Below are 12,819 nucleotides of genomic sequence, written 5' to 3'. Positions count from 1 at the left end.
GCAGGAACGAGCAGCAGCAATGCAGGGGAAATATTCCAAGTCCAAGGCATTCGGGCATCAAACAGGGAAATGACTGAGATGCAATTCAATCATTGCACAGAGCCTAATTTTCAAAGAGCCTGCCCATGTGAATCTCATGTGGGCAAACATGTGCACATTAGGTGTGCGGGGCACAATGGTTGCACACCCAGGCATGGTACTTGTGTACCAGTTCTGGAAAGTCTCGGTGTTAAAGCAGACCACGTCGCCAACTGAGCGAGATTCTGTGAACTAATTGTCTCATTATTGAATTTACTCTTTTTCTTTGGGTGGACAGACGTTATCATCTGTTCTTTGGGAGGAGTGCTCTGTGGGTTGTAGCATGGGGGTTTCCAAGCCTCCATGTCCCCATCAACCAGCAAGAAAAACCACAGGAGGGCTGCAATGCGGACATGGGACCATGCAAAGAAGCACAAGCAAGGGCTTTTCAGTGTGCCCTAGAGCAAAGATGCCCCTGCCTGTTTCGTGGCAGCCGGGGTGGGAGGGAGTTCTGCTGGACTTCCCCGTAGGACTCATAGCAGTTGATACATGCCCATTTTATCCTCCCATGATGCTGTATACACACATCTCCAAGTGCAGGGCAAGGCACACAATGCTTGAGTGACCCCACAAATCAAAGAATTAAGATTTCTGAAGCACTCTGAAGTCTCCGAGCAATAGGCAGCAGAGAGATGCAATGTATTCACTCCTGTATTGATTGCTGTTGTTGAGAGAGAGAGACTCTCTGAATACAAGGGGCTCATGGCTTGAATAGACTAAGAGTGCAAGAGGAAACGGTAACACTGAGCAACAAGGCCACGGCCAGGCAGTGGGACAACCACACAGCCCAGTTTATTGCCCCATTTATTGCACCGCTGCACACGATGGGTGGGTAGTTGCAGAGAAGGAGAGAGGGAATCCTGTTTCACGATGGTAAGGGAGTAAGAGCAGAAGTTACTACTTATAGTCAAGGTGGATTTAGATGACATGCTGGAGGCTTAAAACGTTACTAGGGCTTTGCTGTTTCACTTGCCCAGAAAGGGGGGAAATAAAGGCTGATGCATGAACTAATCCAAGGCTCTCACCCTGCTCCCCTCTTCCCCGTCTCTTCCCATCACAGGCTTGTCAGTCCTCCAGAGAGTGCTGGATACGGCGGCGGAGAAGAACTGGCAGGTGACAGCCGTCAACATCCTGACGACGACAGAGGAAGGCTACAGGATGCTCTTCCAGGAGCTGGAGAAGAAGAAGGAAAGGCTGGTGGTGGTGGACTGCGAATCCGAGAGGCTGAACGCCATACTGGGCAAGGTGGTGCTGACAGCGGCTGCTTGGGGAGGGGGCTTGCACGTGCTATGGGTCTTCTGTGTCTCTCTGGGATAAGTCCTCTTCTTGCTCCTTGTATCTGAGATGCATTGTTAGGAGGCCTCTTCTGTGGGGTCAGCGTGCGAGCTCGGAGACATCTCGCCTTTATGGGATGAAAGACATGGTAGAGCTGGAGGAGGGCTAGGAGCTCCCTCTGGGTTTGCACCTTCACACTGTGCCTGTTCTGCAATATTTTTATTCTTTGGGTTAATTGCCTGGCTGCTTTATACAGAGCTCGTTATGTTGGCTGTCCCCCCCGGCCAGCTCGTCTGCAACCAGCTCCTAAGAGCTCTGTGCACAGAAGATGTTACTTTTTCATTCTCTCTGCTCCCCGGTTTGTTTTTTTTTCAATGGGTCCGTGCCATGAACCCCATTGCCCCTCCGTGCCCCAGCTCTGACACTCGCCCTCTCACAGAAGAGGGCCATCAGCGAAGCTTCCTCCACAACTACCGCTCGGGCCCCCCACACCTGTGGGACTCACCTTTCCACGTCCCCTACAAAGCCCCTGACACTGCCACGGCAGCTGGCGTGCGGTGACTGCTGCTTATCAGGCTCTGTATAATGGTCTTGCTGCTATCTTGTGCTTCTCACATATGTTTATTTGAAGCCACCTGCCACATCTTGTCTCACACTTGGATGGTGAGCTGTCTAGGGCAAGAGTCATCTTTTCCATTAGATGTATGCACAGTGACTAGCATAATCAATCCTTGTCTGACGTCTCTAGGGGCTACTACAATAAAAATAATAGAGAAGAGATCAAAAGCTGACCCTAAATGAGGTCGGGGCTTATGAAAGGGGCCAGGTTAACTGTTCTGGCAAGCAAAATCTTTTGTTTAACCACCGAGTAGCCAGAAAATGAAGTGCTGCTTTGCATGCCCTAGCCAATGGCATCTGGCTTGAGCCTTATGGGATGCAGCACATTGGAAACCTGGGGTTTTATATTTGACACGCGCTTCAGATGATCTTGTAGCATTTTTCCCTCCTTGCAGAGGTCCTTTTTCAAGCATGTATCTGATTTTTAATCCATAGTGATGGACTGGTCTGGCCATTTTTTTTATCACTGATGCAGGAAAAACACTTTGTCTTCTATTAGCTAAACCAGTTTTTAGAAGAGATAAGAAGCCTTTCTATTTAAATGTTTTATAGCTTGCTGAAGGGAAGGAGCAAAATCCTTTTGATTTGCAACCACTTGGAAATATCAAGGTGTTTACCTTTTTTAAAAAAGGGCTCATAAATGGGGGGAAAAAAATACATAATGCTAACTTATTTCCACATGGTCCTGCATTATAGCAAGAGTCTTCAAGGGTTTTGAAAATATGTATTCCTCAATCCACACTTTCAGGAGGGCTAAGATTATTTTTCATGCTGAGACTTGTGAAAGTTTTAACTTTCATTTGTTTTTAGGCTTTGCTCCCAATTTTATGAAATGCCACGAGAAAAGGGATTTTGGGTAGACACAGTCACCCCATGGAAACCTGCTTGACTTCTCAATGGAGAATTTCTCCTCTCCTCCCCCAGCCCAGCTTCTTCTCATCCTGCTTCCCAGCCCTAGCCAAGGTGCTCTCAGCAGCCGTATGATTTCATTTTCAACCGAAACGGCCACTGCTGGCAGGAGGTTCAGAAACGGTACCTTTTGTAACAATGCCAATAGAAACAAAAGCTGTGCTTGGTGAGATGAAGTCCCTAGAGTGAGATTTTCAAGAGCTCACCCGCCAGCCTGCTGTGCATCCTTTTGGAAATTGGCCTGCACGGTTAAGTGGTTATAGGGGAACTGAATGCCTGGAAGCTGGAAGAGGGGTGCAGACCCCTTTTATCTGATAAGGCAGCTGCGTTTCTGGGTACAGATGTTCGCCGCTCTTTTATACAGGAAAATATTCCATCCTTCCTAGCAGCACTTCAGCGGTCTTAATCCTGAGACAATAAGAAGACAAGAGGTGGTGCACGGGGCGGGCCCAGAGTCACCCAGTCTCTGTCAATGGTCTCCCTATAGACTCACAGAAAATGCGGGTTGGAAGAGACCTCAGGAGGTCACATTGAGTTCAGCCCTTTGCTGCAAACAGGACCAGCCCCAACTGCATCATCCCAGCCAGTCCTCCATAGAGATTTCTCTAACCCCTTTCCGAACTTGGTTATATTCCTGGCAATCCCTGCAGCAGTGACTTCCACATTTGTAAGCAAGCACTTCCTTTGCCTTTTAAACCTCCCACCTGATTAATGAAATGCCCCCAGAAAGCTCTGCCAGCACATTTTAATCCAGACCTGCAATGCCCCGGGCTAAAGATGCACTAACCATGCACTTGGTCGGTGGTTCGCAGGGGCTCGGATAGCACTAAACGAACCCCCACGTAGACCCAGGTCGGCAGCTGGACGGGTTAGCTCGCTGCACCACGCAGCCCAGTGGACAGCTATCGGCCCTTGTGCTCCCGTCTGCTCCTTTTTATCTACGTGACGTGTCCAGAGATGCGCTTTGGCTTCTCGGGGACGTTTCAGCACATTCTTCTTCGCTGACAAGCCTGTCACTGTCACTTGGTGGCTGTGAATTTTTGCTCCCCGTGGAATAGAAAAGCCGAAGACCGCCATAGGACATAAGTCACTCAGGCATACACGCAGATGCTTGCCATCTTCCTCACTTCTTCTCAGACACCGAGCGCAAGTAATTGCGCCCGACTTTCAAGTTGCTACGCCTGAGTTCATCTGACCTCGCTTCCAAAATTCATCTTCATCCAAGGGTTAAAGGGATGTGGGAAACCAACCTGCTTCCCATTTCGGAGTTTTCTTTCGCCCCCTGTCAGAGGAGCAGCATTTCTCTCTGCTCTCTTTTATGAGCTAGCCCCGCTGGCTGGTGGCAAAATATCCACTGAGCCATACTGCGTTGTCTTAATGGGATAAATAAGTGGTAGGTGGCATCCCCTCAAAGCACTGTATTGTTTCTTCCCTGTCGCTCATTAAAATGAATAACGGGAAACTTCCCTTCTCTGCTGCTTTGCTCTCAGAGAGGATTTCTTGCTAACAGATGTCAAACTCTGCCCATTAGGAAGTGGGTAATAAAACCTGCCTAGTCCAAGCGAGGTATCAGCATGCAGCCCAGCACTGCCTCTTCCCATGTTCAGATGAAGTGATAAATGCGATTATGCCCTCAGCTTGCCACCTCCATCCAAAAGCATTAGAATGGAGCGAGGATTTTGAAATAAATTAAGCAAGCAAAAAAAAACCTGGTAGCAGGAGTCATCATCCAGGGAAAGACGGTCTCCATTTGGTTGGCGCTGATGCCCGATAAAGTAGCCAAGGGGCAGTTTGGGTGCAAGGAACTGGTGACATCTGTTCCCACATGGTAGTAGATCAGAGATCGTGGTCATCCCAAGACCTCTGATGTTTTCTTGGTACATTTGGGGGCTTGATGAATAGGTGGGGTCTCAAGTGACGATGTGGGAAGGGTCAGAGAGTTGTACCCGTTGTTCCCCAAATGCATCCCTGGAAGAGCTCCAGCCGGAAGCCCTCCGTCAATCGGCATGCAGTGCAAGCTGCAGAGCCGAGTTTTCCACGAGGGACCACTCCGACCTGGAGACGTTCCAGCTTTACCTACATCACTCATATCTAATGATCCCCCCAGGAGAACGGTGAGGCATGAAAAGGTCTTGGCACCGAACTTACTTGTAACAAAAAGCGCTAACAGATGTATTCTGCAGAGGAGCTAATTGAGGCACGGATTTTAGCATAGGGAGTCAGAAGGGTTTTAATATATACACTTGAGCACTTGAGCTGGGCAAAGGTAAAACAGATGAATCAGTTGCTCAGGAACAAGTGTCTGATAATTAGAAACCCATTTGGTAATGATGATAATGGCTGGGATCTTTCTGGCTTTCCTTCGCCGTCTTGCAAATGTCACTTGGGCTTTGGCAGTTCTGCTGGCAATTCAAAATCTGTTTGCAGCACCGCAGAGATAAGGTGTGGTCTAGCCTGCTAAAAAGCTGAATGCAAATAGCGCGTTCCCCTCAATAATGGGCAACTCGCCTGAATTTTTACTCACAGGATTTTTTTTTTTTTTTTGCCTTTACCTGGTTTGGCTCCTATCTGGGTAATACCTGGCTTTAGCAACGTAGTAAGAATTTGAATCCACTGATGGAAATGAGTGGGAAGAGATTTTAACGGAAACATGGGGTGAGCAGAAGTGCCGTGATTGAAACGGTACAGCTGGACTCTGTCCCCCAACAAGGTTTGTTTGCTCCCACGAGGGCAATGGAAATATTTTGACAGATAAAGGAAACCTGAAAAATTACGGGCCTTGAAGCAATGATACCAATAAAGAAGCGCTCAAACCCAAGGATCAACGAAGAAAGACCATGCCTCTAGGGGCACCGTGAATATAGAAATACAACTGCAATCCATATCTTAGGGGAAGCATCCACTGAGCAGCACTGATTTAGGGCAGCTTTGCCGTGGGGCCGGAAGATATTACCCACCCTCGAGCAGCAGTCCTCAACCTTTTGCACCTTGCATCCCACCAACCATTTTGTCAAAAAGAAAAACCCGGTCCCACCATGATAAAAACAAACCCCTGTTTTTTCCAAGAAGTGTATTTTTACATTCACATGCGTTTTAGTATTATATTAATCATTAGTGGACATTTTAAGGTGGGAAAAGTCCCACCTAAGCGACCTTCGAGTCCAAACACTGCCCGAGAGCGCTAAAGGAAGTGGCCTAAAGTAACGTCGGTCTGAGCTTTGCTGCATTTACCATGACGTGAAAGTGTGGGTGCTTTGAATTGTACAACCTGAGAATAAATTTGAAGTCGTGCTCGGTGATTTCATTACACTCTTCAGATAATGGGCTCCCTCTGGTGATCCTTCCTTTTTGGAGGCAACCAGAATACATCTGGCCCCGTAGATAAAAGGTACCCATTCTTCTCCAGAACCCACAGGACGTATTTTAACTTGAATACTTTGTGGTCTCCCTGCCTGTGGGACGCAGCGGGTTAATGGGGTTTTGCTTAACTTTTTTCCCTAGCTGTTTTGTTTTGTTTTTTCCAGTCTTTTTTACTCTCCAGGCAAACTATGTCCTTGAACTAGCCAGGAAAATGAATTGCATGGGGGAGGAGACAAACAGCTGGGTTGCGCTCCCTGCACCTGTCCTTCCACCAGGCCCCAAATAAAACCTTTTGTTTTTGACATTGCAGATCATCAAGCTTGAAAAAAATGGGAATGGCTACCACTACATCCTGGCGAACTTGGTGAGTTGGGTGCTGCTCGTTTCACATCTTCTTTGTGGGATGGTGGCTTAAGAGTTTCTGATTGCAAACTTCACGCCAATGTAGAGGGTTAGATTAAAAGTCATCAAAACTGCAGCCCTTTATCCCTGCACTGCAAAGGGAAAAGCCAAAGCACAGGCTTCCCTGCGCTGCTCTGGCGGCACATGCCAGCCCTGATCTGGGGAGGGGCTCTCCGGGACATGACCATTGTTTCATCTCCAGACCGATTCGCTCTTTGCCAAGCTGAAGGCGAATTGTGAGAGCAGTATTTGTGTCATGGGCACCTGGATCCCGGATCCAGACCTCCCACCGCATTTCATCGAGGCCACCAAGCAGCTGTCAGCTGGTGCTAATCTCTCATTCTCCACTAGCCTGAACGTCCGTTGAATTTGTGAACCGTAATTAAAGTGTTGCATGTCCCGTTAGCACAGTCCTGGCAGCAGACACGTGCAAATGGCAGCATGTGGGATCCCCCTGAGCCTTCCAGTAACCTGGAGCTATATGAGCTGTCCTGTAACATTGTGGTACGCACGGGCTGGGTGAAGAAGGCTCTTGTGTCCAAGGATAGGACTTGGGGGTGACCATTGCTAAGTATTTCCTGGGCTCTGAGAGGCCAAACGTGCCCCAAAGACTTTTGGGTGTCACAGTATTACCACGTGCCCCAGGTGTAGAGCACATACAGGTTCTCTCCCATGGGACGTAAGCCTTACCCATTTTTAATAGTAGTTTTTCCCCTCCTGCAGCTTTTTGTCTCAGAAGGTAGCATCAGCCCCCTAATAATTAAACGTTAAACTACCAATTAATCAAACATGAACTGCCATTTCTTTTTCCAGTTCCAAGATAACACTATAATTTGCAAGACAAAAATGGCCACATAATTATCCCGCTCCAGCCCGGTACTGACCTTGTGCCATTGCATTCAATGGCTACGGTACAATGAGAGAGTTTAACATGTTACCAGTCTGCAACGTGTAAGCTTTTAGAGAAGTGGCGTGTATTCAGTACTGTGCTTTATCTATTAATTGTGTTTCAAAGGAAACTATTTCATTGGGCCCCTGGCCTGCTAGCATTTCTGATGGCTGTTATGCTCAGTGAGGTACACTGGACTCCGCACCTGCATATGCAAAGGGCCAAGTGTGGATAATATCACCTACCTGCTTTGCACGGTCGTCGTAAGGCTGTGCATGTGCCTGTGCGTGTGTGTGTGTGTGTGTGTGCATTTAAGATTGTGAAGCACTCCCATGAAGGTACGAGGGTCCTGCAGAGATACTATAGATAGATGGATATAGATGGAAAATATTCCTCATTTCCCTCTCACCCTCATGCTAGGTCCCTCTCTCTCTCTCTCTCTCTCCGGTTGACGGAGACAACAGTCTCTGACTCTCTCTCTCGTCTGCTTTCTCAGCCTCTGTGCAAGGGCCAAGGGGATGGTGCTGGCAAGGAGCAGGCTGCTTCCTCAGCCAACACATACCATAAATAATTAATAGCCACGAAAAGGCTCCCGGGGCTTTCAGCTTTCTGAGGACAGGTTCAGCTTCTCAGGGGCTGGTCTGCCGTGGTTGTTTGCCGCAGGCGCTGTGTCCTCCCGAGTTCTTGAGCGTGAGTCTGGAGCCCAAAAGGTGAACGTCGTGCTCTGGGGGGTGTATTTTTATTTTTTAGGGAGGGCAGAAATTAGCAGAACTACCTTCTGACCACATCTACATGTTCATTAATGTGCAGTAGTTACTGGGGTGTATTTGGCAGCTGTGTTGGTCTCAGACAAAAAAAACGAAAAACTGTAGAGGTTCAGAGATGATACCTTTTATTAGACCAACTGAGAAATTGCAAAAAAAAAAGTATCTGATGAAGAGTGTGAGTGCCCAAAATCTTGCAGATTTTTTTTTTTTTCATCTTCTGTTGGTCAAATAAAAGATATCTCTGAGCCAAGAGATCTACATTTTTGCAGTAGTTACGGTGTATTTACTTGCTTAAATGCACAGTAACTAGACACGCACCAGAGAACACCTTCTTAGTGACGCTACTGCATAGTAGCCTAATAATACTGTGCAGTAGCCTATTAGCACTGCCCGTGCTGTGACTTGCTACTACGCAGTGTTATTAGGCTACTGCGCATTAAACGGCTCATGTAAACACAGCCTCTGCTATGCTGAGCTGGAGCAAGGACTCGGTGGCAAACAGCATCATTGCAAAACCAGTTTCTCCAAATGTCCCTAGGGACTTTGGCACAGAAAATAGGTAATAGAGGGGGAAATACAATAAATGGACACTTGGGAACTTGAAAACCATAGCAGTGGTGGAGCATTTGTAAAACGAGGGTAAGAAGAGATCCCTATTGAAGAGCAAATCTCCTCCAGGCAAGGATAGTATCATAGAGCAGGGCTGTCCAGAGGTCATCTAGAGTCCTTCCGAGGCAGGAGACGATCTGTAGATCTGCCCAATCAGAGCTAATCAGGGTACCAGGCACTGTCTGCAGAAGAGATGGCATGGCAGAGCAGGGAAAACATCTTGGTACAGCCTTTTTGCACTTGAGTTCGCTGGCAGGAATATTCAAGGAAATAGCAGAGTTTAACCAAACCCTAGGGACTATTTATGGAAAACAAGCATGATGCCCTTGGTTCTGCCCACTTGCACCAGAGACCCAATAAGCACCATGCTCATCATGCATTTACATCGGGCATGTGGGACATGCTGTACATGCATGATCGCACGTGTGATTGCCTGGTGCAATCTGCATGTGTGCTCACACCTGTGATTGTAGGTGCTTCCTTCATATATGATGAGCATTTGCATTGTGCTCATCCAATCATTAAGGAGAAATATGACATAACATATGACTTGCAGGCCAAGTCAAAATGGCTTAGAGGTAGCGCAGTGAATCAGAGCCCTAGTGTTGTACAAGTGTCTTAACCCACCACTTTTGCAATATATCCACAGGGTGAAAGGTGTTTGCATGGAAACCCTCAGGAACATTTTGCATAATAAATGAATCCATGGGCAGCAGACCATTGACACCAGAAAACAAGCTGATTTGACCCAATACTTACTTGCCCTTTCCTCGCTGTTTTTTAAAGCAGCCCTGAGTGCTGAGTTTAATTTTACCAGCGCTGGCCAATGACAGCTGGTGCTTTCAGAGCAGGAACATCATTGCTGCCCTGCAAAATGCGCATGGCCTGATGAGAAAATAACTTTTTCTTTCATGTCTTCACAAAGAAAGCAAAACTTTTTGCATCTTGGCAGGGCTGCGAAAGCCTGATCCTGAGCATGCATAAAAATGCAGCATCTGGAACAGTGCACACCGGCCGAGGAACCGGCCCAATATCCTGTCAGGTTTGCCAGCTGAAAGCATTTGGGGATTATATATTTCTTTCTTTGAGATCAAAAAAGCTTGGCAAGGAGAAGCACTGCTTGTTTTCTGGGCCCTGTTTTCCTGAAGCTTTGTTCTCTGCCTGAGCAGCAGCAGCTTCCGAAGCCACAAAAAGAAAGGCACAGTCAATTGTATCAGAGGGAGCAAGCTTAGAAACCTCTGGGATTTATTTCTTTTGAAGTTGCTAACTTTTCCCTTAACCTTGGCTTCATGTTTCTGTGCATCTGATGCAAGCGATTTTAAGCTGGCTCCTATCAGCGGTGGAGAGAACATCAGGTCTCTGTCAGGCAGAGGGGATCTTCATCTAAAAATAAGCGACACTTGTGTGATCTCTCTTAAAAGGTAAAGCATTAGGGACAGCTGCCACCAAGAGTGTTAATCCTCTTCTGCGCCTGCTGAGTGTTAGCCCAGGTGTTTCCCTTAGAAGCCGCTCTGGCTTGGAAATGAAGAGTTGAGCACACGAGATGGGTGATCTCAAAGCGACGGGGCGAGGGAAAGCAAAATTTCCTCACCAGTTCTGTATCTTAGCAATAGTAAAGCTTTTTCCTCCCACTGCTACCTCTGTGTATGTCAGGGCTGAGTTTGGGAGCATACTTTTCCAGATACAGAGACCTGCCATCTCTGCATGATATATAATGTATTCCCTATTCCCTTATGGAAGGGTGATCGTGCCCGAAAACTTGCAAAGAACTTTTTTTCCAACTTCTCAGTTGGTCTCATAAAAGATATCACATCTACCCAACGAGCCTTGCCTTAGACCAACCCAGCTACAGCCAAATGGCCATTTGTAGTGAGGGCAGTGATATGGTTTGGACATCCCTTATGGCCATTTGTAGTGAGGGCAGTGATACGGTTTGGACATCCATATGGTGCAATGCGCCTCGCCTACACATAAAACAGTTATATCCAACTCTGTGAGCAGCTTCAGACAGTTGCCATCTTCATTTGAACAAAATCCCTCTCCCTTTAAAGCTACCTTTCCCCTCCCCTAGTGTTGTACTGGTAGAAGATGCCGGACCAGCAATGTTCAGACCCATATCAGTGTGTGGTTTCATGCCCGATGTCCTGGGGTACCCACAGTATCAGCTTCCTGTCTTGATAGGATCCCAAGACATCTGACCTTGCAAATGCTGTATTATTATGGAGGGAAGAGGTGTTTCAGGCTATTTTTAGGTTTCTAAAATTATAGCAGTTAGAACTTCCCTCTCCCCGAGAGGTCTGCGCAGCTGGACTCATGAGGCAGCCTGACTTTACAGGCAGAAGGAGACAATATATATTATCAGTAAAGTTTCGTAGGCCTGTGGACTGCTTCTAAAATAGCTTTTCTGTCATTCTTCATAGATGATCAGGCAGAAGGGAACATTGTGATCATCTAGCCCGAGCTGCTGTCTAACGCAGGCCCTCAGAGCTCCTGGAATTAATTCTTGTTTGAATTAGAGCTTCGCTGTTGAGAAACGTTCAGCCTTGATTTAAAAATTGTCAGTGATGGAGAATCCATCCAAATCCTTGGAAAGCTCTTCCAGGGGTTAATTGCTAAAACCGGGTGCCTTGTTTCTAGTCTGAACTTGTCTGGCTTCTGCATCTGGCCATTGGATTGTGTCATTCCTGAGAGCTTAGATGTATAAATCACTTACTGTGGGTTATAAGGGCTAGAGATTGAGCATTTGTCTGGTGCTGCACAGTGACTGCCCATGTGCATGCCCTTACACTGCAGTATGTGGAAACTATCCTCTTACTCCCATCATGATTGAATGGTGGAAACCAGAACCGGACACTATATCCCAGCAAGGATCATTAATGGACGTGTAGACATCCCCAGGGTACCCCTTTCCCTTCATTTTTAGAGTCTGGCTGTTTTGAAGCTCCCCAGCATGGCATGAGGCTCGGGTTTGAGAGGCAGGGTGCTTTTTAGCAGCGCTGTCAGCTCCGTCTAGCCAAACTTTGAATGATCTCCAGTGGAACTGAGTATCTTCTTCCTCATGGTGCCTTAACCTGATGTTCCTTTCTGCTGTCCCTCCCCATGACATTTCAAAAGTGAGTGCATGATGACTTTTTTTTTGCATTGTGATTGACAGAAGGCTCTTTGCAACCAGAAAGAAAACCCAGATTTATACCTAAGTGGTTCTGGAAAGAAAAACCCATCTCTTGCTCCCAGGCAGAGACTAGAAAACGGTGCGGAGGCTGGAGTGTCTGCTTCTCTAACTATCCGAACATAGTTGTGTTGTCAGGGCCCTCTAGTGGAAATGCAAACGATGCTGATAGAAGGGTCTTGTTCTCCCAGCCTAGCCGCCTTCTGTCCGGGTGGCTGCACACACACCGGGGGTTTTGTCAGCCTGGTTATGTTGGAAGAGCTCAGTCCTTGGTCTTAGGCCGAGCTTTCATGGGCTCCAGCGGAGCCACCTCCTTTCCTCATCCAGAGCAGTGAGGTTTGGTTTTGGCAGTGCAAGGTGTTAAGCGGAGGGGGAAATCATGGTGCGCCACAGAAATGCGACCCCCAAGAAAAGCGAAGTGTGTGCACTGTGAGTACACTACCCTTTGAGACTGTGCATGTGCAGCTTAAAGGTTGGTTGGAGCAAATGCTGCAGCCTGCCAAGAGCTCGATCCCCAAGACCTGCTGTCTGCCGACAGTCCGAGTTTGATGTCCCACCCCGCCTTCAGGATAGACACCACCAGCATCCTTCTGCAAATTATGAGCAATGATTTAGGACACCAGAGGAAGTTAGCTCGCCCACTCTCACCAATATTACTTCAATGGATATAAGCAGACGCTGCCAAGAAGCAGGTCCAGCCCTCCCGGAGAGGGAGGGGGGTTCCGCAGTTGGGTCAGTAGCCC

At 47.5% G+C, this 12,819-nt stretch overlaps 1 protein-coding gene across 3 annotated transcripts in view; it reads left to right on the top strand.

Annotated features, from left to right (window-relative positions):
- The window catches only part of GRIA1 (glutamate ionotropic receptor AMPA type subunit 1), a 137,817-nt gene that overhangs the window by 73,922 nt on the left and 51,076 nt on the right, over nucleotides 1-12,819 (top strand). For all 3 annotated transcript variants that reach the window (XM_006021137.1, XM_006021135.1, XM_006021136.1), the window contains 2 exons: nucleotides 1,139-1,323; nucleotides 6,551-6,604. In XM_006021137.1, coding sequence (XP_006021199.1) covers nucleotides 1,139-1,323; nucleotides 6,551-6,604 — 239 coding nt within the window. The remainder of the gene's footprint in view (nucleotides 1-1,138; nucleotides 1,324-6,550; nucleotides 6,605-12,819) is intronic.

Source organism: Alligator sinensis, unplaced genomic scaffold (assembly GCF_000455745.1).
Source record: "Alligator sinensis unplaced genomic scaffold, ASM45574v1 scaffold550_1, whole genome shotgun sequence".
In the NCBI taxonomy this organism is placed as follows: domain Eukaryota; kingdom Metazoa; phylum Chordata; order Crocodylia; family Alligatoridae; genus Alligator; species Alligator sinensis.
This window is presented reverse-complemented; position numbering and strand designations above follow the sequence as displayed.